The 26,230-nt window shown below is 42.3% G+C and overlaps 1 protein-coding gene across 1 annotated transcript; it reads left to right on the forward strand.

The window, feature by feature from the left end:
* The first annotated feature begins 15,229 nt into the window (after window positions 1-15,229).
* On the forward strand, window positions 15,230-24,965 carry LOC122130520 (tripartite motif-containing protein 16-like). Its single transcript, XM_042705231.1, has 6 exons — window positions 15,230-15,878; window positions 19,291-19,386; window positions 19,605-19,838; window positions 22,428-22,587; window positions 22,934-22,993; window positions 24,168-24,965. Exons 1-6 carry the CDS (start codon window positions 15,291-15,293, stop codon window positions 24,692-24,694), a joined length of 1,665 nt encoding a protein of 554 aa, XP_042561165.1. The 5' UTR covers window positions 15,230-15,290; the 3' UTR covers window positions 24,695-24,965.
* The last annotated feature ends 1,265 nt before the right edge of the window (window positions 24,966-26,230 follow it).

The raw sequence follows: 26,230 nt of genomic DNA on the forward strand, positions 1-26,230 counted from the left end.
GAAATCGTCAGCCCTGATGGTAGGATTTTATTTTGTTTTTCAATTCAGATTTCAGGCTGCCTCATGCAATATCTTCTGTGTGAAGATACATTTCAAAGTGGGCTATTACTTTAACTCCAACTTAGTTTTGTTGTTTAACCTTTACACAGCTATATTTACTTAACTATAACTATATTACATAATTCTAACTGGCTGATTTATTTGTTTTTGTATGAATTTAAACGGAATCTTGTATTTGCATCAGATTTAGGTGAATCAGCTTGCCAATCACCTGTGCAAGTTATCGAAGATGGAATGATAAGGTCTGGAAACGCAAGTGCCGACGTCTCAAATCATTGTGTTCAAGAGGACACCTGTGCCCAAGAAGGCAACGGTGTAGCCAGTGAGGGAGTGACGGATGAATCTGTTGATATTCTGAAAAAGGCTGTGTATGACATTGAGTCTGCCATGACTGATGCTGCAAAACAGGGTTGCTCTAGCCTTCCATCCAAAACAGATGTCGTCGTAGACGTCATCACTAAGCTGGTCTCTGATATTGAGTCTGCCAGTAACTCACCGACATATCTCACGAACATGGCAGTTGACATGGTGGTATCTGTGTTGGATGATCTATCAGAGGATCCTATGATGATTTCAATTCCAGCATCTCCTGACCACTTTCATTCTCAAGTGAAATACACCAGGCCCCCCAGTTGTAGGATCGTAAGCAGTGTTCGCAAGGAGCTTGAGGAACAGATTGGTTCCGCTGATTCCCTCAAGCGAGCTCTAAACTCTGAAAGCACAGAAGTCACCAAGGCTATCTCGAGTGCCGTTGCAAGGGAAGTCTCTACACTCCTTTCAGAATCAGTAGCTCGTCACATAGCCTCCACTTCCAGCTCTGACTCTCTGTTAAGCGCACCTGCTACGACTTGGCACCTGCCGTGCGACCACTAACTGCTGTCATCAGACCTGACGTCCCTAGACGACCCTGACTGTTTGGCTAATCCCTACCATAGATGTGCATCTTCCATGGATACCAAGCCTTTAATGATGATGGTGCACCTTGGGACAGTCAAGGATATTGTCAGCAGACTCCTGTTACACCTGTTACCGATGGGTTTAAAGGACTTTAACCTGGCTTGACTGCAGCCTCTTTGACACCATCTTCTCTGAACTTTCTTCCAGTCTCTTTTTGAGTGTTTCCAGGAACAAACGGGAAGGCCACTGTTTGCCTGGACTCTGTTGAGGTCTGTCAGGTTGTCCTCATGGTCTACAAGCGGTTAATCAAAATGTATGGTTCTCCAGAACATCTTGAGAGCCTGACATTCGCAAAGTGCCCGAGTTTTATTCCTGCATTTCAAAATCATTGTGGAAGGCATCTTAAAGTCACCCCCAAGGCAGCCCTCTGGAATGAAGGAAACCAGAGCAGTGTGCTCCTCAAATGCTACTGTCTCCGCTGATGTTCCCAGGACACCAAAGGAGCAAACAGAGTGTGGAAAGAAACAGCAGACCAAGACTATGGCAAACCATTCAAGCAGAGGTAGACTTTTTTTCTATGTAAGGAATATATGTATTACCCTCTTGGTATGTTCTCCAGTATCTATTGGGGATGGTACCATTTCTGTATAGGTCACAGATATTGCATTTTGTATTTACAGGCCATAAAGTACCACACCAATGAATACTCCTCAACCCCCACAGAGGATTTTGTTTTGGGATCTGCTATGGGTGAGTAATTTTCTTTGTTAAAAAGTATAGGTAGTAAAATTTTAAAAACCTTCTAGGGCTGGATGAGTAATGGCAGTATGGAATAGCTGAGATTTATATGCTTGTGATGGACGGTTATTAGTAGAGCAAAAATCTCTCTAAGGCCCACAAATATAATTGTGTCATTTGATCACCAGGCAAAGACAAGATACCCAAGAAGAAGGGGCAGAGTTCACCGCATATTCAAGGGGGTTAGACCGCAGCTTCACAAGCTGCACTTCATCCAGAGGAGTAATGGATTAGTTTCTTTTATTCTATTTTTAGTTATTTTATTTTATTTTATTTTCTTTCATTATTTTTTACTTAACCTTAACTGAAAGGAAACTCAAAAGGTCCACAAGAATTTCCTTTAATTTACATTAATTGCCCCGTCCTCCCGTGTATTGGTCATGCACAAACATAACAAACTTGTTTTATTTGAGAAGTGGTCTTCAATTAAGTTCTGCTCGCCAGCCAGCTCAAACTGACTTTTACAGATATACAAAGAATCTTTGTTCAAAATTTTATTTAATCTTTCCCCTTTCTGCAAACATTCAAAAATCAAGCACCACTGCCCCATTCAAAGTTCAAATATATAAGAATTTCCATTATATAAATAAGCCTCTTATATTGTCATATAAATTATGAATTGAAATTTAAAAAGCAGTTTTGGGTGAGCTCCCGGCAGTCATTTGCAGGTTTGAGCCCCTCCTCTCATTCTTTTCAGATGATTAAAACTCCATCATTCAAAAACGTCATGAAACAAATCCCCAACCTCCCCACAAATGATCTGAAATATAGTACTGTGGGTAGTATAAGTGTAAAGATTAAGTAAAATGGACTGAAAATAAAAGGAAATACACAATGTATATTTTCCAGTCTAAGATTTTGAAATATAAACAGAATCTTTCCCCTTCAGATATTGTTTTCTGAGTGTTGACTTGTCAACAATTCACCCCCCTAAAACATAGGTACCCAGTGACAACCCTTGATTTTAATGGTGACAAAATGAGTGTTCCTTTTAGGTTAAGGTTTTATTTTTTGATGGACATCAATAAAATACACAGCATGCAAACATATTAAGGAGTGGCTCTAATATTTCAAATCCTTTTCATATATCAATTCAGTCAGTGTATTCCAGCTTTTTTTTTACTGTTTTTATCAGAATTTAGGTACTTCCAAACTATCACCAGTCAAGTCTAATTAAGGTAAGGGGTCTTCCTCTTGAATGTGAGGAACTGTGTGACGATCCACAGAAGTAAATGACTTATATATACAGGCCCTCCATCATATGATTAAGGTCACGCATCCATCCAATTCATGTTCATGCATTGCTTATCGTTCAACATTGTATTTTAGTTGTCAGAACGATGAAGATATCTACAAATACATTCAAACTAGTCAGATTTGCAATTTCAGATATCTCCCTTGTAAGATCGAGATCGATACAAGGGTAAGTAAAGCAATGAAAACAGTAAACAGTGGCTTCAATTTACATTACGGGTAAATAGGGATAGAACAGAGCCGCAACACACGCCACATGCTGTACCTGGCATGCGTAATGGTCTTTAGGCTTCAGCACAGCATGTGCCCAACTTTATTCATGTTGGATTGGATTCATGTTAAAGTTTTGATGAATTACGTTTAATTATGTTGCCAGACATGTTGGTGCATTAAACAAAATGAATTGTCATTATAAATTGCATTTTTAAATGTTGTTTCTTGTATGTTTCATTTTAATATTTTTACCATCATTGATTTTTAAACAGTTTCAAATCCAAATGCAGACCTTCAATTTGAATGATACATGCCTGACCACAGGTGGCAATGTAAAATAAAATATAAAATCACAAACTGAAACCTTCAGCATTTGGAATCTCTGTATAGACGGCAATTGATGAAGCCTAAAGATCATTGTGAATCACATAATATTAAATGAGCAACAGCCGCATTAAAAAGTATGATGTAGTAGTAGCATATCACACAAACTATCATCGGAAAAATATAAACCACACAAGTTGTTAGTGAGAGAGAAGTAGTGCATTAGTAGACATGTCTTCCCATAGTGGCTGAAGTCCAGATGAGGACCTTTGTGATCTCGCAGCCCCCTGTGGTTGTGTTGGATAACTGCAATACTTCTCCTCCAGATCATAGACTTGGGGGGCTCCGCACCATGAATTCAAGAGGCGGAACTGTTGCCGCACACGATCCTGTTGCAAGTCGAAATCATACTCATTAGGCATGGGATTGGATTTTTTTGTCATGCTTTAGTTTCAAAACATATAATTAAATTTGACAGTCAGAGTAACATTGTGTTACATTGCTGAATAACCTGCTGTTGGGACTAGTAGAGGATAGACTATTCTAGGTTAGGACAAACATGCATAGGCCTAACTGATGACCTAATATGTACCTGTCATCTTCCATTAAACAACATTTATGTAAATTCCATATCTGTCCTTGGGATTAATACACTATAAATTAAAAAAAAAAAATTATGTTACTTCGGTGTTCTATCTCTGTACAGATCTTTGATATGTAAAATACAAAGATACAGCAGACATCACTGTAGCAAACCTTATTATGCCAAAATGCAGTAATACTTTACTGTGACATGGTCCAAGTTCAGATGACTAGCCCTCGATTATTAGTATATCTGCAGAAAAGGAGCATCCAAATCAAATAGTCTGTCTATTAACAGTGCAGGAATGTAACCTAACATGCAATCTAGATTACATAATCAGATTAGAAAAGTGAAGTACTTTTAATTAGTATCAACGCAACACATCAAGTGTTCAGAAGGCTGCTGCTATCAGCAGCATCCAGCTGTGCACCCTGTTGTGCAGGCCACTCACGAGACTTGGGGACCACAGAGAGGTCACCCAATCGGGTATTCCCAGAGTTCCGTGGGGGCGCATGCACAAGGGAAAACTACTGACAGTTTCTAGCCCCCCAAGCTAGTTTCAAGGCTCCCCTCATCACTAGTATATAAATCCAACCCACTTCTGTCCAGTTTGTTGGTCAATAGAAGTTGGAGGAGAGCATCGGGATTTGCGTTGGACGATTCAAGATTAGAGAAAGACATTCACGATCATTCTTGCTGTGCGTCGTTCAGAAAAAAAAACACGGTTTCTTCATGATCATCCTGCCATTCATGGCTTAAGAGTGTGTGTGTAAATAAATACAGTTTTTACATTGTCATCTGGACTTTGACATCATTGTCCTAACCCGACAAACCTGTGGCGATTAGCACCTATTAACTCAAACATCATACAGATCCTTTTGGGATTCAGTCAAATATCCCCCTATTTTATATCAAGTGTTGGTCCCTTGTTTCATGAACTGAAAATTATAGGCCATATTATTCATCCAAGCCCACAAAATGAATTATGTGCACAAATCCGAAGTGTCACTGTCCCAACGCTCAGAAAAGTTTGATTGAAAGAAAGCAGAACTTGTCTTATCTCTGCTCGATAGAAACGTGTTTGTGCGACTCCTGTGCTTCCCTGAAGGCATTTCAGTTTTGACAACAGAAAACAATGGAAAAAAAATGTGTTTAGATACTTTTGAACAAGATTCCTCCTCAAAGCTGAAAATCTTGAAGTGATAAGTCCGAAAATGTTGCAGCATTAACCTGTTTTTGTATAACCTTCATCTGTGCTGTCCTGTTCACAGTCCAAAAATGAAAGGTCACCTGTTTTTGGTGTGAGAATCAATCCCTGATCTCAGCATCGTCATCTCATGGGATAGTTTCAGATGAACTTCAGAAGAATCTCTTCATTAGTGTGGTAATTTGTCTGTATGAGGAGTGACATGACGGGCCATGATGAGTAAAATACCCGTTCATAAATTACATAGGCTACAGAATGGCATACCGAAATGTAGACACGAGGGTGGTAACGTTCATTAAAGCTAATGCTTAAACCAGGGGTCTTCAACCTTTTTCAGCCCCAGGACCCCTTGGCTGAGAGAGACACTGAGCAGGGACCCCCACCCCCGCCGCCCCAAATTTGGGCCTGATATTCATATAATTTATTTGGAACTAAGTGTCAGTCACACACACACACTCCCCTACACATGTTTGAACAGAATTACAAATCATCTGTGACACACAACTCGTTTCAATTTATTCTGTTTATTATTGACATTTTTTTCTCCCTTACAGTTAGCCATCACTCTGTATTAAATTAGGGAGGGACAAATAATTGAGTAGCTCGAGAAGCTTAAGTATGGATGAAATATCTCATACCTAGTGAGAGATCTGAAGTTTGAGAATTCATCATTCATGTCTTTGGCAACAACATTCTCCCTATGAAGCATGCAGTGCGTCATACATGGCTCTTGCACCGTCTGAGCACATCGCGACACATTTTGGCCAGGGTATATCATGTTCACGGAAAAAAATGGCGATCACTTTGAAAATCTCTGAACTTTTTTTACCTCCAGGCAGCTGCTTACAGAATAGAAATTCCTCCTGCATCTCATTTTGGTCGACAAATCACAAAAAAGCTAAAAGCTGAGCGTCGTTTGACACATCGGTGGATTCATCTAATTGTAGTGAAAAATAATCTGCCTTCGGGAGTTTTGCGACTAGTAGTGCCCTCACATCAACTGCCAATTCATCAATAGGGCGGGCATTGGGATGCTTTTCAGTTTTTTTTACGTACTCATCCTTCCCAAACATTGTTTTGCACATATCACTAACTGTTGGCAATATTAAACTTTCCGCAATTATGTATGGCTGTTTGGTCTGAGCGACACGTAGCCTAATGCAACTTGATAAGAGGCTTTTAAAGCTAGCTCGCACACTTTGGCTGATTGTCTCATCAAGGTCTGCTGGCCCTCGAAAGATTTTAAACGGGAAATATTGAATGTTTTTTTTTTCAAGTGAGTATGGGTTGCCTTTGAGTGTCGTTGCAGCTTTGATGGTTTCATAGTTTCGTTTGATAGCACGGAAGAGCAAACCAAGCACACTGCTAATTCTTCACCATCGGTTTCTTTGTAGGTGAAGGCAAACTTCAGATAATTCTCTGAATATTTACGTGTCTTCTCCCGTTTGCGCTTTTGGCTGTTCATGGAAGGGGTGTTGGCATCCTCTGAAGGTAGATCATCTGAACCGCCATCAGTGGTGTCTGCGTGGAGCTTTTGTTCCGAGAAATTACAAAACGACCGATTGTTTCAAATTGTATGGTTATGGCAGGTAACGTCTTTTGGCACCAGATAGCTCAATGTAGCTAAAAGTGCATATGTTGCCATTATGATCAAATGATCGCGTGAAGACTCATGGGTAGCCTATGTATTATTTTTAAGGAATAGAAAGCAATTTTTACGTTCTGTTTATGTTTATGTAGTCTTTTGGACGTTTTTAATTTTTGGTTTGGCAGTTTTCTGGATTTTTTTGTTGATATTCTGTTTCTCACTGTTAAAATACACCTACTATTACAATTATAGATCACACATTTCTTTGCAAGTGGCCAAACTTGCGAAATCGGCAGGGGTTCAAATACTTATTTTCCCCACTGTATATGAATGCTTTTCACATAAATACACACATACTGTACTTTGCATACCTCTGTGACACACCGTTGACCTTTGACCTCTGACCCCAGATGTGTCCCGGATCAGAGCTGTATCCATTACAGGAATAGCAGTCATTTGAATTTCACTGACCGTAAAAAGATAAAGACAGCCGTTACACCTCCGTCATCTTGGACAAACACAGCACATCTGCTGGACGGGGTCATGTTCTCCTACACACACCTGACGCATCTAGACTCAGAACTACTGTTAGCCTATGCATCTGTGTTCCCTCTATATGAACTACTGTTAGCCTATGCATCTGTGTTCCTCTATATGAACTACTGTTAGCCTATGCATCTGTGTTCCTCTATATGAACTACTGTTAGCCTATGCATCTGTGTTCTATATGAACTACTGTTAGCCTATGCATCTGTGTTCCTCTATATGAACTACTGTTAGCCTATGCATATGTGTTCCCTCTATATGTACATCGTAAATCAGACAACAGTTAGCTGCGGCCCCTATGGGTCCTGTAGGCTGTAATGTTATCTCTGAGAGGCTATTTACATTAGTAATTAGTAGGGCCGATGTGACATACTGTACTCGTTCTCTAAACCCCTTTCTGTACATGTTTCTGAAAAACAACATCTGTATTGCACTTTATATGATAATGAAGATGGCTGTGTGTGTGTGTGTGTGAGAGTGTGTTTGTGTGTGTGTGTGCCAGCCAACTGATCTGGACCGTCTGATCTGGACCATCTCCGGCGGACTTCACACAGATCTGGGCCAAATCCACTCCAGGGTTGAGGCCCATTTGGGGACGAGGTGTAGTTTGGGGATGAGGTCTAGTTTGTGGACGAAGTGTAGTTTGGGGACGAGGTGTAGTTAGTGGAGGAGGTGTAGTTAGGGGACGAGGTGTAGTTAGTGGACGAGGTGTAGTTAGTGGTCAAACCCAGACCAGACTGAACCCTGGGCTCTGTAGAGCGCCTTGAGACAATTTTATTGTTTTGGCGCTATGTAAACAAAATAGAATTGATCTGAACTGAATGAACTCCCAGCATTGACAGGTCGGACACGGGCACACTGAGCAGAACCCCTCTGAGACCACACACAGCTACGGTAAATCAAGGAAAGCCTCACGTGATCGTGACTATAGGAATGCCCAGCAGAGGAAGACACTCCAAGGGCCCTCCATCCGTGAGAGGTCTTACTCAGCACTCTTGGAGGGGAACCAGGGAGAAACTCATGACGGATCTTTTGCAAATAGGTTTTCTCTGAAAATAAAACAATATTCAAAATTATAATAAAAAAACAAAGTGTTTCTGACCTCCACCTTTTGTGTTTGCAGAATTACAATTACATATTTTACCAAGAATCAACCAGCTGTTCTTCGTGAAATATGTGGAGACTCACCCCAATGCAGGAGTGCAGACTTTTCTCTTTTTTATTTCTGAAGTGTAGGCATCTCATTTCATCCGTGCATAAGCAGATGGTCAGACACAGCTATCATTCCACTGCTGTCCACACCTGAGACTCTGTGATGAGTGAAGAGTCTTAGTCAGACACAGATATCATTCCACTGCTGTCCACACCTGTGACTCTGTGATGAGTGTAGGTTTGGACATGAAGAGCCTTAGTGAGACAAGCAGATGAGCTGAGTGTGTGTGTGTGTGTGTGAAGATGCAGATGAGCTGAGTGTGTGTGTGTGTGTGTGTGTGTGTGTGTGTGTGTGTGTGTGTGTGTGTGTGTGTGTGTGTGTGTGTGTGTGTGTGTGTGTGTGTGTGTGTGAAGATGCAGATGAGCTGAGTGTGCCCCTTTTGTCAGGCTGGACGGTGGTGATGGGTAATTCACTGTACCAAAAAATAAACATGGGACACACACCACCAAAACAGTACCTCACCTCCCACCCCATTGGTTCAACAGTACCTCACCACCCACCTCATTGGTTCAACAGTACCTCACCACCCACCCCATTGGTTCAACATTACCTTGACTCTCTCTGCGTCTCTCAGACAAACAACACCAACCGCAGAGGAACACTACCCCCCCTTCCTCCTCCGCCTCCTCCTCTTCCTCCATTTAAAAATCTGTCAGATTTGCCATTGAGGTGAAGAGACAAAGTAAACAAGCCTGGGCAGAGTGGTGTTTACCACACAAGAAACTTCAATGGACTTTATTTAATGATGAGCACATTTTCTTTATTCCTGATGAGCCCAACTCATAGTTTGTGTAAATCTAGCAAGCTAACTAACTAATTAACTAACTAGGTAACGTTAGACTTCACAAACAATTAAAGCACAGATCAAATCTTGCTAGCATGTAAACTTATGTCATCAAATGCCTATGTCAATTTATTTTCTGTATTGAAAGTTTTTTTTAGTTAGTATTTTCATTATTAATACTGTCTTATTGGCTATATTTGGGAAAAATACAAATATTTCCATCCTTAACATTTGGTGACAGCCGTGGGATCCAAAAGTTGGAAGATGGGAATCTTTTTATTTTTCCCAAATATGGCCAATTAAGCAGAATTAATAATGAAAACTAACTAAATAAAACTTTTAAAAAAAATACTTCTATTTCAAGTCGTTTTGACTTGGCCTGACCTTGCTTTTCCTTCCTAGGTCTCTGACAAACTCCATATCTTTCCATGCCATAATTATAGATGACCTCACCCATGCATTTCAATTTATACTCCGCTGTACCCTTCAAATCCTTCCAAAATTATTTTTAAATCATCATTGATGTTCAACAATTCCTTTCCTTGACTTCAGAGGCCCCTGGCCATCTAACCTTTGGTTTCTGCCCACCACATGTTTCCTTCATGGTCTGCTTGGTTTGTCTTTGCTGTTCACTACGGATTCTACATGACTCCTGTCAGCATAGTTGACTCCTGCACAATCCCTGCAAGGCCTTTTAGGTCTTGGCCAAAGACCAGGCCAGACACACTCTTCTGCGTCCATCTCTTAGGCACATTTGGAACATGAAGTCATGTACTGCCAAAAACTAGGACAATAAACTGGCATTGATATCCAACAAATGTAGACAAACATCCATGCAAACATGTAGAGAATCTCACACAACACAAATGCATGACAGTGTGGTTGGGGTGAGTAGGTGTAGGCTGAGGGATTCTACAAGTAGATCAGGTGGAGAGACTACAGCAGCATCCCACAGCAAAGATAGTCTAGACTAGGAGAGGAGGAAAGAGACATTTGTATTATTCTGTATTTCTCTCTCTCTCTCCCACTCTCTGTCTCTGTATCTCTCTCTCTCTCCCACTCTCTGTCTCAGTCTCTCACACACACCCATACAACCAATCACACCTACGGACTTTCACACACAAAGACACTGGAACACTCCATATACAAAGGACTCATCTCACACAAAGGAATCAAATGAAACAAACCCAAATACTTACACACACTCAACATCATTCATTCATACAAAGGACTACCCTCAGACAAACACACACATTGTCTTTCACACACACACACACACACACACACACACACACACACACACACACACACACCCCCCCACACACACACACACACACACACACACACACTCAGACATAACCATGCTCACTTTTGAACTTTTGAATACAGACACTCACACATGTACACCTGCACAAACATGTACAGAATCAAACACACAAACAAATCTCACTTATATGTGAAACATTCCCTCAAAGAAGAAATCACAGAAATAAATCTCATCCCCCACACGCAAAGATTCATATAAAATAACAACAACAATCACACACACACACAGACACACCCACACACACACACATACACACCTAACACATATAAATACCTAAGTTTGTCCTGTCTTCTCCTCCATCAGACTCCTGTCACTTCACACTGGATCCAAACACAGCATACAGAAACCTCCATCTGTCTGAGGGGAACAGGAGGGTGGAATGTAGTAATAAGGTCCAGTCATATCCTGATCATCCAGAGAGATTTGATGGGTTGAATCAGGTGCTGTGTAGAGAGGGTGTGTCTGGACGCTGCTACTGGGAGGTTGAGTGGAGTGGGGGGGATGTTAATATAGCAGTCTCATATAAAAGCATCAGCAGGAGAGGAGTGGGTAATGAGTGTGTGTTTGGATGTAATAATCAGTCTTGGAGTCTGTACCTCTCCAGCAGCAGCTCCTGTTTCTGGAACAATAATACAAAGACTGAACTCTCTCTAGTGGCCAGCTCCAGAATAGGAGTGTATGTGGACCACAGGGCAGGAACTCTGGCCTTCTACAGCATCTCTGACACAATGACCCTCCTGCACAGAGTCCAGACCACATTCACTCACACACTCTACCCTGGGTATAGGTTTTGGTGTTCTGGATCATTGGTGAAGCTGTTGTTACTGAGATGTACAGATGCTGAATCCAGACTACATTCACCCAGACTATCCAGACTACAAATCCAGACTACAAACCCTACCCTGGGTTTAGGGTTAGACATTAGATCACCCAGACCACATTCACTCACAAACCCTAACCTGCATTTAGATTTTGATGATTTGTTTGGTTTTTGTGCTCTGGATCATTAGTGAAGCTGTTGTTACTGAGATGTACAGATGCTGAATCCAGACTACATTCACCCAGACTATCCAGACTACAATCCAGACTACAAACCCTACCCTGGGTTTAGGGTTAGACATTAGATCACCCAGACCACATTCACTCACAAACCCTAACCTGCATTTAGATTTTGATGATTTGTATGATTGGTGAAGATGTTGTTACTGAGATGTACAGATGCTGAATCCAGACTACATTCACCCAGCCTCTCTACCCTGGGTTTAGGGTTAGACATTAGATCACCAGTGAAGCTGTTGTGACTCTGCGGTGGAGCGCTGGGGTGACCCCACGTATTAGCAGGTGTACTGCACTGGTGTGGTGGTGGTCTGGGAAGAAAACAATGCTCTGCAGACGACATCGGAGGCCAAACTTAGAATTTATTTATAACCCATCATGAGTACAATGCAAATAAAACCGGAAAGAAGCAATTTGTTAAATTACCTTTTTTGTATTATATTACCTTGATTACAGTTTTACCTTGATTACAGTTTTTGTTTTGGAACAATGGATCCACAAAGACCTCTCTTTGGGAACAAACTGTATATTTTTTCATCAGTTTATATTGGTAAATACATGGAAATTATTTGACTGTATTCGACGTTCTTCATAAATTAGTCGCATAATTTTCTGTTTCCATTTATTTTACTACAGTACATTGAGAAATTAAAACTTGTATACATATGAAAATGTCTACATGTGTTGTGTCTTTATATTGTGTTCATCATGTGAAGAGGTTGTTCTGGGGGGAAACCATAAGCGCCATCACTCATTGCAGTAACAGGTTCTTACAGGAGTGTTTTGAATTGATCTCACCAGAGTGTACTGGCTACTCTGTAGTGTATGTGTACTTGATGGCTTTTGTGTGATGCTGTCAAGCGATTACAAAAACAATTGAATAAATGACATGCTTTGTGAATAATTTATCTAAATTCATTGCATATATCAATTTGCCTGAGAAGCATTTACAAATCGGTCAGATTTGCCTTTGAGGTCAAGAGACAGAGTAAACAAGCCTGGGCAGAATGATGTTCACCACACAATAATGGCAAATAACAAATACTTCAATTTACTTTATTTAATGATGAGCACATTTCTATTATACTAAAAAAATCAAAGTGTTTCTGCCCTCCACTTTTTGCATTTGCATATTTTACCAAGAAACAATCAGCTGTTCTTCATGAAATATGAGAAGAATCTCCACAATGTAGGAGTGCAGACTTTTCTCTTTTTTCTTTCTGAAGTTTAGGCATCTCATCTCATCTGTGCATAAGCAGATGGTCAGACACAGCTATCATTCCACTGCTGTCCACACCTGAGACTCTGTGAAGAGTGAAGAGTCTTAGTCAGACACAGCTATCATTCCACTGCTGTCCACACCTGAGACTCTGTGATGAGTGAAGGTTTGGACATGAAGAGCCTTAGTGAGACACGCAGATGAGCTGAGTGTGCCCCCTTCTGTCAGGCTGGACGGTGGTGATGGGTAATTCACTGGACCAAAAATAAACATTGGACAGACACCACCAACACAGTACCTCACCTCCCACCCCATTGGTTCAACATTACCTCACCTCCCACCCCATTGGTTCAACATTACCTCACCTCCCACCCCATTGGTTCAACATTACTTCACCTCCCACCCCATTGGTTCAGCATTACCTCACCACCCACCCCATTGGTTCAACAGTACCTCACCACCCACCCCATTGGTTCAACATTACCTGGACTCTCTCTGCGTCTCTCCGACAAACAACACCACCCACAGAGGAAAACTACCCCCCCCCCCCCTCTTCCTCCTCCTCATCTTCATCCATTTAAAAATCTGTCAGATTTTCCATTGAGGTGAAGAGACAAAGTAAACAAGCCTGGGCAGATTGATGTTCACCACACAATAATGGCAAACAACAGAAACTTCAATGGACTTTATTTAATGATGAGCACATTTTCTTTATTCCTGATTAACCCATCTCATAGTTTGTCTAAACCAAGCAAGCTAACTAACTAACTAACTAGGTAACGTTAGACTACACAAACAATTAAAGCACAGATCAAATCTTGCTAGCATGTAAACTTATGTCACCAAAAATCCCAGGCCTTTCGATGGTTTTTTGATATAGCATAGTTGAATAACAGTTTCAAGTTACAAATATTTTACAAATTACCTTCAAGTATTTTCAGAGGTTTTTGTGGAAGCGTTTCTCAAGTTCTGGAATTCTCCATCTTGAACGAAGAAGAAGGGGAGGGGTAAGAGATGCCTGTTTCCATAGGTATAGTCAACAATGCATCATAGAACCGAGGCGTGGCTTAACATGGGAGAACACACTCCTAAGAAAGCCATGCAGTTTAATGGGAATAATAAACTCCATCTCCCAGCATTCCCTGTGTCGTCCAACATTCCATGACACATGCAGTTTAATGGAACTCCTCGCCCACAAAGAACAAGCTAGACCAATAGTTTAACACCTGATGGGAAAGTCAAATACTTCATGGACACTTTCAGGATGGATTACTGTCCCTCCATTGTGTTTAGTTGGTGAAAGATTGCCCTAATTTCTCCTTTTTTTATTGTCAGATGAGAGAATATTAAACACAGTTTTTGTGGTAGGGGGGGGGGGGGGCAGTCATCGTATTCATTTGTTGGTCTTGAATTAAAGTAACACTATGGCGTTTCTGGAGCCGCCAGGTAGGGGGCTACTTTCTGCTGGACTATTCAGTAACTTATTTGCTGTCTTGTTTTGTCTTGTGTTGCACTTGCTTGATGTTTGACTGTGTTAGGAAAGTTGTTGACTCGCTAGTTTGTCATAAACAAAGTAAGCAAATTTCAAAAGGATTCGCTAAGTTTAGCCGCTAGCGATGTTAGCAAGCTTGTTATAACATGCTTGGACATTGATGCTAGTAATAAGTGCTCTCGTGTCGGCTTCTTTGTAATGTTATTGTGATGGCTATGTGTGCTAGCTTGCCAACAACTTTCCTAACACAGTCAAACATCAAGGTGTGTAATACTAATGTACTCACTCCCCTTCCTCCTCCTCCTCCTCATTCTCCTCCTCTACCTTTCTGTTGAAACACTATAGAGATGGGGAACTGCACATCCATCCAAACAGCCAGTTCTCAGGCCCACTGCAGATGAAGTTCTCTCATGAACACCATGTCACACCAAGCACTGTGTTGATTCCTCAGGTATAGCAGCTATACACTCTCCCATCCCATTCTCTCTCTCCCTTTGTCCTTCCTCTCTCTCCTTCTACCTCTCCCTCTCTCTCACGCTCTGTCTCTCTCACACACACACACACACTCACACAGACACACACAGACGCACATTCTCAAATAATCTGACTGACTCCTCCTCAACAGTGTGGCATCATCATCTGTGCCACTCCTCCTTAGAATAAAACACATGAAACAGAAACTGAACTCTCACACTGTTATCTCCCTGTGTGTGATCGTGGCTGTGAGAAATGGCAGAATCTTCGACCCAAAGACAGGATTCTTTCACTTGTCCAGTTTGTCTGGATCTAATAAAGGATCCAGTTGCCGTTCCATGTGGACACACTTATTGTCTGCGCTGTATTAAAGGTTGCTGGGATCAGGAAGATGGTAAAGGCATTTACAGCTGCCCCCAGTGCAGACAGACATTTAGGCCAAGACCTGTTCTCGGTCGAAACATTCTGATTGCTGAAATGGTGGAGGAATTTAGGAAGACCAGAATCCAAACTGATGTTCCTGCTCACTGTTTTGCTGGACCTGGAGATGTGGAGTGTGACGTCTGCACTGGGACAAAACTCAAAGCTGTGAAGTCCTGTCTGGAATGTCTGGTGTCATACTGTGAAACTCACTACAAAGCTCACAATGAACTTAATCCTGGACGGAAACACAAGGTGATTGATGCCACAGGCCAGCTACAGGACAGGATCTGCTCTCATCATGAGAAGGTTTTTGAAATATTTTGTCGAACCGATCAGAGTTGTATCTGCTATCTGTGCACAATGGACGAACATAAAGGCCATGACACAGTCACTGCTGCAGCAGAATGGACAAACAAACAGGTCAGTACTGGAACTACATGTGTGTCCAACATTTCTATGAGGGCTCTTATGCATACTAACTGTGAATGTAATACTATATCTACAAGAATACTATCTCACCAGTATTTAAGTCTGGCTGTTTCCGCAATGACTTTGCCCATTAGAAAAAGGAAGAATCAGGAAATGATTATCAGGTGTAAGATCCAGTGTGACAAGTTCACAAGTTTTTGCTGTTTAATGCCAGTGCTCCTGTAACAGGGAGCGGCAGTGTAGATCCGACTACGCCACCCAGTTTAAAGAGGAAGTGTAATGAATGTGCTTCCCCGACTTCTATACCCTTTGCAGATGCTTCCTCTGTACCTAACTAAAAAGGTTAACCGTGAACTAGAGAAGGCAGTCTCCAAGTTTATCTGGCATGGCAAAAAACCCAGGCAGAGGTTAAAAATACTACAGCTACCTACAGATATGGGAGGCCTGTCTTTACCCAACTTCATTTTTTATAATTGGGCCTGCCATGCTCGCCACCTTTGGTCATGGTTACATTCTTTTCTGGTTACTTGTGAAGCTAATAATATTAACCCTGAAATAAAGCACAACCCTGTCATTTACAGCAGCATCAGAGTATGGCGTGATATATCTAAATACCTAGGGAGGGAAAAGAGAAAATCCCTATTGTCCCCTATTATCCAAAACCCTGACTTCCCTGCAGGCGTCAGCTCATCTGTGTTCTTTGCATGGCGAGATAAGGGTGTTTATGTACTTGATCATTTATTTAAAGACAATGCCCTCATGTCTTTTCAACAACTAGAGGAGTTGTTTGATATTCCCAAGTCACATTTCTTTGGGTATTTACAAATAAACAACAACAACAAGGCTGACTGCAGTCAACAACAACAAGGCTGACTGCAGTCAGTTTTTTATTGCACGAACAACTCACAGCAACACACACGTGTTATATATATGGAGGCGACCAGGACACACTACACACACACGCACACGCAGGCCTGAGGTCGCCGTGAATTCTTGCTCTGCTTTTTTCCCATCCCGGGACGTCCTTCCTCCAGGACCCCCCAGGAGCAGTGGGCAGCTTCTCAGCGCCCGGGGACCTAGTGAACCGTCCGTCTCGGTCAGGGACGGACAGGATTGTTCTGTTCTTTTTGCATGTTTTTCTGTTGGGGTTCTTAGCGGAGGAAACCCCTTGTGAACACGGGGAGAACATGCAAACTCCACACAGAAAGGCCCAGGAGATAGCCCACCTGAGCACTGAAGGTCTGGAGAGGACCTGCCCCCCAGAGCCAACAGCGCCCCATGCAGGAATCAAACTCATGACCTTCTTGCTGTGAGGCTGCAGTGCAAGCAGTGCAAGCAACTGAGCCACCGTGCCAATAAGACACTTTATATCCTCCCTTGCTAACCTCTCTCCCACTGCTTCTCATCTTGATGATTCAGAAACATTTCTTCTGAACCGCGAAAGTTTGAAACATTTAATTTCTGCTTTTTATTCTCTACTACTTTCCTTTGACACATATGAGCTACCCAATATCTCCCGCAAATGGGAAAGCGACTTGGGTACTGAATTTATTGAGGATGATTGGAAAAAGGCAATAGATGTGATCAGATCAGCATCTACCTGTAATAGACTGAGGGAGACTCAGTATAAGATACTTCATAGGCTGCATATTACCCCAGTTATTTTGCATAAAATAGATCGCTCCATCTCTCCTCTCTGCAGTAAGTGCAAATCAGAAAGGGGGACCTATTTTCATTGTTTCTGGGAGTGCAAATGTATAGCTAGATTCTGGAAGCACGTTGCCAAAGTAATCAGTGAGGTCCTTGAAGTTGAGATTAAGAGAGATCCAAGTGTCTTCCTTGTTGGTCTCCCCTCTAAGGTGCTGCATCTCCCCTCTCCAAGATACACACTCCTTGAGAAGCTCCTCTTAACTGCCCGAAAAAGCATCTTACTTCAATGGATTAAAGAGTGCCCACAAATTATTACTTTATGGTACAGAGAGATCTTTAACATTCTCCCACATGAAAAATTGGTGGCTATTATAAAAGGAAAGGAGGGTTTGTTTTTGAAAATCTGGTCCCCTTTCATAGACTACCTGCCAGAAGACCTCAGGTCCTTACTTATGAGAGGGGAATTGGGTACTTTTTGGAGTCAGACCAGACCTCCTTCATAGCCCGATACATTTCATTATGTACTCATATTCCCTACACCTTTGTGCATGTAGTGGACTGGAGACAGTACTTTGTATACGTTCTTAAATAATCTTGTGGACAAGGGTGGGGAGGGTGGGGATTGTTGTTATGTGCTTTGTAATGTTATCCCAATAAAAAGTATGTTAAAAAAAAAAAAAAAGAGGCAGTAGATCCGACTACGCCACCCAGTTTAAAGAGGCAGTGTAGATCCGACTACACCACCCAGTTTAAAGAGGCAGTGTAGATCCGACTACACCACCGAGTTTAAAGAGCTGGGACTATGTTCTTGGTTTGGTGGGAGCAACACAACAGAATCATCTAGACAACAGAGTTCCAATTCAAAAATATAATATTTATTACAAACGTTGCCTTCCAAAACATAAGGTACCCCATAATACAGATCTGTCCAAAGTCCATGTACAACAGTCAGTGGCCCAGCTGAATGGAGCACCGTCCACAGCAGAATCCCTGTTCAGTCCATCAGCATCCACTACACCGCATCACAACCACTCTATGTTGGCCTATCCAAGCATGCACACTCGCACGCACACAGAGAGAGAGAGAGAGAGAGAGAGAGAGAGAAACGCCAGTATCTCCACAAGTAGCAAATGCACTTTCACTGGCAGCCTACGGACACAGAAGCAGGGGGCGGGGAAGACCTCAACTTCAGCGCAGCAGTGAAGCAGCCAGCAAACTTAGAACCGTGACCTCGTGCAGCAGACTTGGCCTTTATAGCACTCTAACAAATCCTAAGGGATGTCCAGCACCTCACAGACTGTTCGCTGTTCATTTTAAAAAGGTGCCAATCATAGCGTTATTTACCAGCACCTGTTACCGCGCAGTCAGACATTGGTTAGGTGCACAGACAAGGGGCCGGTGCCCGGCAGAGAGTTACAAAAATGAGTGGTCCTAATTAAAGACACGGCAACACAAACATACAAGTAAAATAAAACACTCCTATAGAAGCAAAAAAAATGTGACGCATAACATGGACCACACACCGTTATCCAATCCCCCCATATGACATTTCTTGAACTTAGCTCATGGCATTATCCTGATTTTCACTTGAAGATGGTAGCGACTGCGTCAATGTGTCATTAAATCTCATGAAAAGACTTAAATGTACTTTTTTTGCTTACAAATGTTCAGTTGTCATGTGTGATGTTTGATCTTTATTGTTTTAAACAATCCACCGATAATGAAAAGAGTCTGTTTCTTTTTGTTTTAACAGAGGCAGTTGGGGCAGACCCAGAGGAGATTCCAGCAGAGAATCCATGAGAGAGAGAAGGAGCTGCAGGAGCTGAGGAAGTTTGTGGAGATTCTCAAGGTGAGTACTGATCAGAGGAGAGGAGGACAACAGCTAGCTGCTGGAGGAGCCATTTCAGGCTCAATCAGGGCTCTCCTCCAGTCAGCCAGACAGGAGTCTGTAATGCTGAGCCACTTCCCAGCTCCTCTGAGCCACACTGTGGGTACCAGGCTGTGTGGAGGAGCTGAGTGAGTGGGCTGCTTTAGATGGACCCCTCCTCTTTGTGTGTTTCCTAACAGAGCTCTGCACAGACAGCAGTGGTGGACAGTGAGAAGATCTTTGCTGAGATGATCCGCTCCATTGAGAGAAGGTGCTCTGAGGTGAAAGAGCTGATCAGAGCTCAGGAGAAGGCTGAGGTGAGTCGGGCCAAAGGACTCCTGAAGCGACTGGAGCAGGAGATTGCTGAGTTGAAGAGGAGAGATGCTGAGCTGGAGCAGCTTTCACTCACAGAGGATCACATCCATTTCCTCAAGGTAATTGTTCATGATGGATTGTTAGTGCACAGAATGTTTGGCACTGAAGGGGCCGTCACACCATAACGTTCTGGTCAACGTTCTATGATGTTTGAGGAAACGTTGGTAATCGTCCATGGTCGCTGGTATAGCACCAGAAGAGCATTGTGTGAACGCTGGTGATGAACGCTGGTAATCGTCGGTGATCGGCAGAGAACGCTGGTCCGATTTTTTTTTAACATGCTCAAAATTTCTCATGGAGATCAGCGTTCTTCAACGTTTAATTTTAAAACGCTGGAGAACGCTGAAGAACGTTCGTGGAACGTTTTACTAATGTTGCACGCGTTCGGCTATAGTTAGTCAGTCGTTACCCTAGCGTTACTTGGTTGTTATTAATCGTTTGCTTTGCAGTGAACGACTCACTGGCGACTTGTCAACGACCACTGAACGGACCCCTAGTGCATGCAGCGTGTGACTAATGTCAAACGAACGTCATATGGTGTCCAATGAGCGTCATTTGAGCGTCCATGCATGTGGGTATATAAATCGATGCTTTTTAAGTAGATTTCTTGTGTGTCTGTGTGTGTGTGCGTGCGTGCAATGTCTGTCCAATGTCTCTCTCTCTCTCTCCCGCTCCTGCGGGGCAATGAGAGTAACGTCTCTTTCTCCCGCTTTTGCGGGGCAACCTGAGTAAATTAATCCAGGTTACTGCTCACGGTGGGGGGGAAGGCCGGAGAGGAGAGGATCATTCAGGCAGTGAAAGTTGTGTGAGTGGAGAAGGTAGGGGCTGCTCTATTTTATTTTTGCTCCTGTACCTAAGTCCAAAAGGACAGGCTCAGGAGCGAAATATTAGATTTTTTCCAAGGGTGGCGGGACAAAAAGTCGGCCACAATGTTCTGCTTACCAGCCCTGTACCGCACTGTGAAGCGGTAGCGCTGCAGTGCCAAAAACCAACGCGTAATCCGTGCATTGGATTCCTTCGTGCGCCCCAGCCACTGCAAAGCGCAGTGGTCTGTTTCCAGGGTGAAATCTCTACCTATTAAATACTATTTTAAACTGTAAAGTGCCCACTTGACTGCCAGGCATTCCAGCTCCACAGCTGCGTACCTGGTGTCCCGAGGGAATAATTTCCGGCTTATATAAGGTGAGGGACCGCTTGGTCACCCCACGTTATTGGGATGTGGCAACTGAAGATAGTGGTGAAGAGGAAAAAACCACGGTGCACGAGAGGATGGTTTTTGTACAAAAATATATATATTTGTAGTTATTTGGCTTCAACACCAAACATATATACAAAACAAACAAACATAAATAAGTACTTAAACAGTACTCACTAGCTTACTAGTTTTAAACAGCAATCCAAAAATATTCCACAAGTATTTCAATAGCATGTACTTCACCTCACATCAAGCAAGTACTCCTTCTCTACCTGCTTTCTTAAGACATTGCTAGAGAAAGAGGCTTTGCATTCTTCTTACTTGCAGCGCTAGTAGCAGAAGCCCCCCTCACACCTTTTTTTCGTCTTGGCGGCATGATGTTCACTGTTCTGAATCCACTACGATTTTCCAGCGTTTTATACCAGTTTGACCATAAAACCCACACGCCAGCAAAAACGCTATTCTGTCGTTATTCACACGTTAGTCACACGCTCAACAAGCTCGTCTAACGTTGACTAATCGTTCGTCGCGCGCCAGTGACACGTCAGATATTTTTGAATTTCCTTCAAGGATCTCTACATTTCCAGATAGATCCTCATTCTTCATATTATAACACAGTCCACAGTACTTTGAACAGGTACCTTACCCAATGAGGTTTCAGTGTCTGTGAAGAAAGTTTTTGTATTCATCACTCAAAACATTTGAGCATGATGAAGACAATTTTATTCTTCAGAAAACTGCTCAAAATCATTATGGCAATTGATAGGACAGGTTAGGTCACATTGTAGGAAGAACACTTACTGACAGGCAGGGCTTAAGTGATGTCACTACCTGTGGTTAATTGATCGAAGCACATCTGCCCTGACCTCATGGCTCACAGTTTGTTTGGAGGCACTTGAGGTGCACAGGTGCCTGCCACTCTGCCTCTTTGGTCAGGCCACATGTAGGTCAAGGCAAAACCAGTGGCAGTTTGACCACCATTTGTGTTGGTTTCATTTGGGATTCATGCCATCAACAAAAAAAACTTGAACTTAAGGAATCACCACATGGGATTACCCTGCTAGCAGTTAGCCAGCTTGAGAGAGCTGTATGGCAGGGAGCACTCACACGTCTAGATGCTGCACATACACACATCAAAGGATGATATCCAGGTTAGGCTTAGGCTGTACCCAGATACTCATACTGTTACATTTAGTTCACATCTCAAACATCAGCGGATAATATCTAACTTAAGAGTCTCGTGTGCACTGTAATAGTCGAGGCTTCAGTAATAATTAACAAAAAAGTTTCCTGATCAACTGTATCAACTGTATTTAAACTTACAACTTACTTATACGTGGATGCTTTATTTTGAGAATGTAGCTATTCTCTCTCTGTGAAATCTTCCTCCTCTCTCTCTATCTCTGTCATCTCTTCCTCCTCTTTCTCTCTATCTCTGTGTGTCTTCATTTAGACATTCCAGTCGGTCAGTGAGACAACTGAGTCTTACGACTTATCCTACATCTCTGTGAACCAAGGCCTCTCTTTTGAGGCTGTGAAGAAATCTGTCTCCTCACTAAAGACGCAGCTGGAGAATTTCTGCAAGGAGGAAGTCATGAAGATAACTGCATCAGGTTAATCACATTACTCACATATGTTTACATGTAATGACTTTCTATACTTTCCCTCTGGATTGTACTAATAAGCAAAATGTGATGGTAAACTTCAGGAACCTGTATTTCTCAATGTCACATATTTGTAACATATCCTTTGTATGTCGGTGAAGCTGAGATACTCTACAGGTGTCTCCATGTTTACTTGTCTTAAGAGGGTCTTTAAGGTTGAAGAAGCTGGAGACTCATAATGTCCCTCAACAAGAGAACACAAATGTACTGCCATCATAAAAACAGAAGGTTGATGCAATGTTGTCATTTACACCCGTCAGTGTTGTTTCTAATATGATTCTTTGTCTCTCAATAGTGACTGAAGTCCAGGCTATTTTGCCTCCTGAATCTACAACCAGAGAGGATTTCCTACAATGTGAGTTTGACACAAACACTTTTTATTCAGTTTACTTTATTCCAAATCACAAGTCAAGTTTCAGTAGCAATCACATGGTCCTACATGATTCAGCAGTTCAACATTTCTTTACGGCTGTTATAGTTCATGGGTAGAGGAAACAGTGTCTTTTCCAGTGTGTTTTTCCATTTTCCTAAAATGGCGTTCTAAACATAAGTTCGGGAGGAAATGTAACACATTTGCAACACCCCTCTCACTACAATCACCCACTCTTCATTTAAACTCAGTTCTCCTCATCATCACACACACACACACACACACACACACACACACACACACACACACACACACACGAACACACACATACACACACACCTCATTTAAACTCAGTTCTCCTCATCAGCTGCAGCACTAGCTTTGGTGCTCGCGCTCAACCCACCATCTCCCCTTACACCACCTGTCTCCCTTTGGTATAGAATGGGGGATGCAGGCACGGATTCTACATGACTCCTGTCAGCATAATTGACTCCTGCACAATCCCTGCAAGGCCTTTTAGGTCTTGGCCAAAGACCAGGTCAGACACGCTCTTCTGCGTGCATCTCTTAGGCACATTTGGAACATGAAGTCATGTACTGCAGAAGACTAGGAGAATAAACTGGCATTGATATCCAGCTGATATAGAACATGCACTTGTCCTATGTATGTGGGATCTGTAAAGCTATCCCCTCTATAACACAATCACACCTACGGACTTTCACATTTAAAGACACTGGAACACTTTCACACTCCAGCATACGAAGGACTCATCTCACACATAAGGAATCAAATGAAACAAACCCAAATACTTACACACACTCAATATCAATCATTCATACCATGGACTTCCTTCAGACAAACACACACACTGCCTTTCTCTCTCACACTCACACTCACACACACACACACACACACACACACTCAGACATAAACATACTCACTTTTGAATACAGACATTCACACATGTACACCTGCACAAACAGAATCACACACAAAAACATTCCCTCACAGAATAAATCAGAGAAATAAATCTCATTCCCCACACACAATCATATAAAATAACCACAACCACACACACACAGACACACGCACACATACATGCACGTTTATACCTAACACATATAAATACCTAAGTGTGTCCTGTCTTCTCCTCCATCAGACTCCTGTCACTTCACACTGGATCCAAACACAGCACACAGAAAGCTCCATCTGTCTGAGGGGAACAGGAGGGTGGAGATGAGAGCTGAGCTCAAGTCATATCCTGATCATCCAGAGAGATTTGATAAGTGGCCTCAGGTGCTGTGTAGAAAGGGTGTGTCTGGACGCTGCTACTGGGAGGTTGAGTGGAGTGGGGTGTGGGTTAGTATAGCAGTCTCATATAAAAGCATCAGCAGGAAAGGAGTGGGTGATGAGTGTGTGTTTGGAGGTAATGATCAGTCCTGGAGTCTGGGCCTCTCCCACAGCAGCTCCCTTTTCTGGCACAATAAACAACAGACTAAACTCCCTCTAGTGGCCAGTTCCAGAATAGGAGTGTATGTGGATCACAGGGCAGGAACTCTGGCTTTCTACAGCATCTCTGACACAATGACCCTCCTGCACAGAGTCCAGACCACATTCACTCACACACTCTACCCTGGGTTTGGGTTTGGGTTTTTTAATTATGGATCATCAGTAAAGCTGTTGTGACTGAGATGTACAGATGTTGAATCCAGACTACATTCACCCAGCCTCTTTACCCTGGGTTTAGGGTTAGACATTAGATCACCAGTGAAGGTGTTGTGACTCTGCGGTGGAGCGCTGGGGTGACCCCACGTATTGGCAGGTGTACCGCACTGGTGTGGTGGTGGTCTGGGAAGAAAACAATGCTCTGCAGACGACATCTGAGGCCAAACTTAGAATTTATTTACAACCCATGATGAATAAAGTGGAAATAAAAAGAGAAAGAAGCAATTTGTTAAATTACCTTTTTTGTATTAGATTACCTGGATTACAGTTGTTCTTGATAGCTTACACACTATAACTGGGCCTCTCAACTAAACATCCCAAACCATGATGCCATCTACCAAAAGACAGATTTCCCTAAACTATAAACACTTTCCCCATGTTTTCACACATGATTCAGATCTGTTGAACTTTTTGTACAAAACTCTACACACAAATCCATTCCTATATCACTGTCTGCACCTTGTGCTCAGTAGATTAATGGGCCATGGGTCACCCTACTTGTTTTGGAACCATGGCTCCATAAAAATCTTTCTTTGAGTACAAACTGTTTTTTTGGTTTATTTTTTCGGTTTATTTTGGTAAATACATTATAAATTATTCAACATTTTAGTTGCATAATTTTCTGTTTCCGTCTATTTTACTATAGTACATTGATAAATTAAAACTTCTGAAATTGTATACATGTGTTGTGTCTTCAAATTGTGTTCATCCTGATTAACCCATCTCAAAGTTTGTCTAAACCTAGCAAGCTAACTAACTTGGGTTAGTTACACACACTCACACACACACACACACACACACACACACACACACACACACACACACACACACACACACACACACACACACATACATACATACATACATACATACACACCTCAGACATGGTCAAGAATAGGCCCTCTCCCGTCCCACAGCCTAACACACACGCACACACACACACACACACACACTTCTAAGGCATGTCCAAGAATAGTCCCACAGCCTAACACACACACACACACACCTAAGGCATGTCCAAGAACAGACCCTATCATGTCCCACAGTCTAACACATGTGGCCTAGACGTGGTGTAACCACCCAATCTGAGCCACATCAGGGCCAGGTCTGCCTCAGATACAGCTGCCATCTGAAACGCTCTGGTGGAAGAAAATATCTAACCCTAACCCTAAGAAAACAGAGAAACCCCCTTATACTTTAGGATACTTTAAAAGATGGGGCCCTCTAGTGGCTAAAACAAGGAAGTGCACCAAACTATCAGCTCCTTGAGAATAAAGCTTCATGACCCCTTCATGAAATAAACCAGCACACAGTGGCGGTAAAATAAGCAGATAGCTTTATTAAAAGGTGCAGATTGATACTCTGATGTAGATACATGATTATACATTATTGGAATATATTAAATGAACTGATCAGGTATATCGAAAGCCAAACAAATAAACACACATGGTTTAAAACAAGACTACATCAAATAATGTGTTTGACAAAGAAACCGAT

Source organism: Clupea harengus, unplaced genomic scaffold (assembly GCF_900700415.2).
Source record: "Clupea harengus unplaced genomic scaffold, Ch_v2.0.2, whole genome shotgun sequence".
NCBI classification, from domain to species: domain Eukaryota; kingdom Metazoa; phylum Chordata; class Actinopteri; order Clupeiformes; family Clupeidae; genus Clupea; species Clupea harengus.

Excerpts from the sequence above, each read along its gene's own strand:
- LOC122130520 (XM_042705231.1), top strand. The coding sequence starts at position 15,291 with ATGGCAGAATCTTCGACCCAAAGACAGGATTCTTTCACTTGTCCAGTT. Across the intron at positions 15,879-19,290 it reads CAGAATGGACAAACAAACAG|AGGCAGTTGGGGCAGACCCA; the intron begins GTCAGTACTGGA and ends TTGTTTTAACAG. Across the intron at positions 22,588-22,933 it reads CATGAAGATAACTGCATCAG|TGACTGAAGTCCAGGCTATT; the intron begins GTTAATCACATT and ends GTCTCTCAATAG.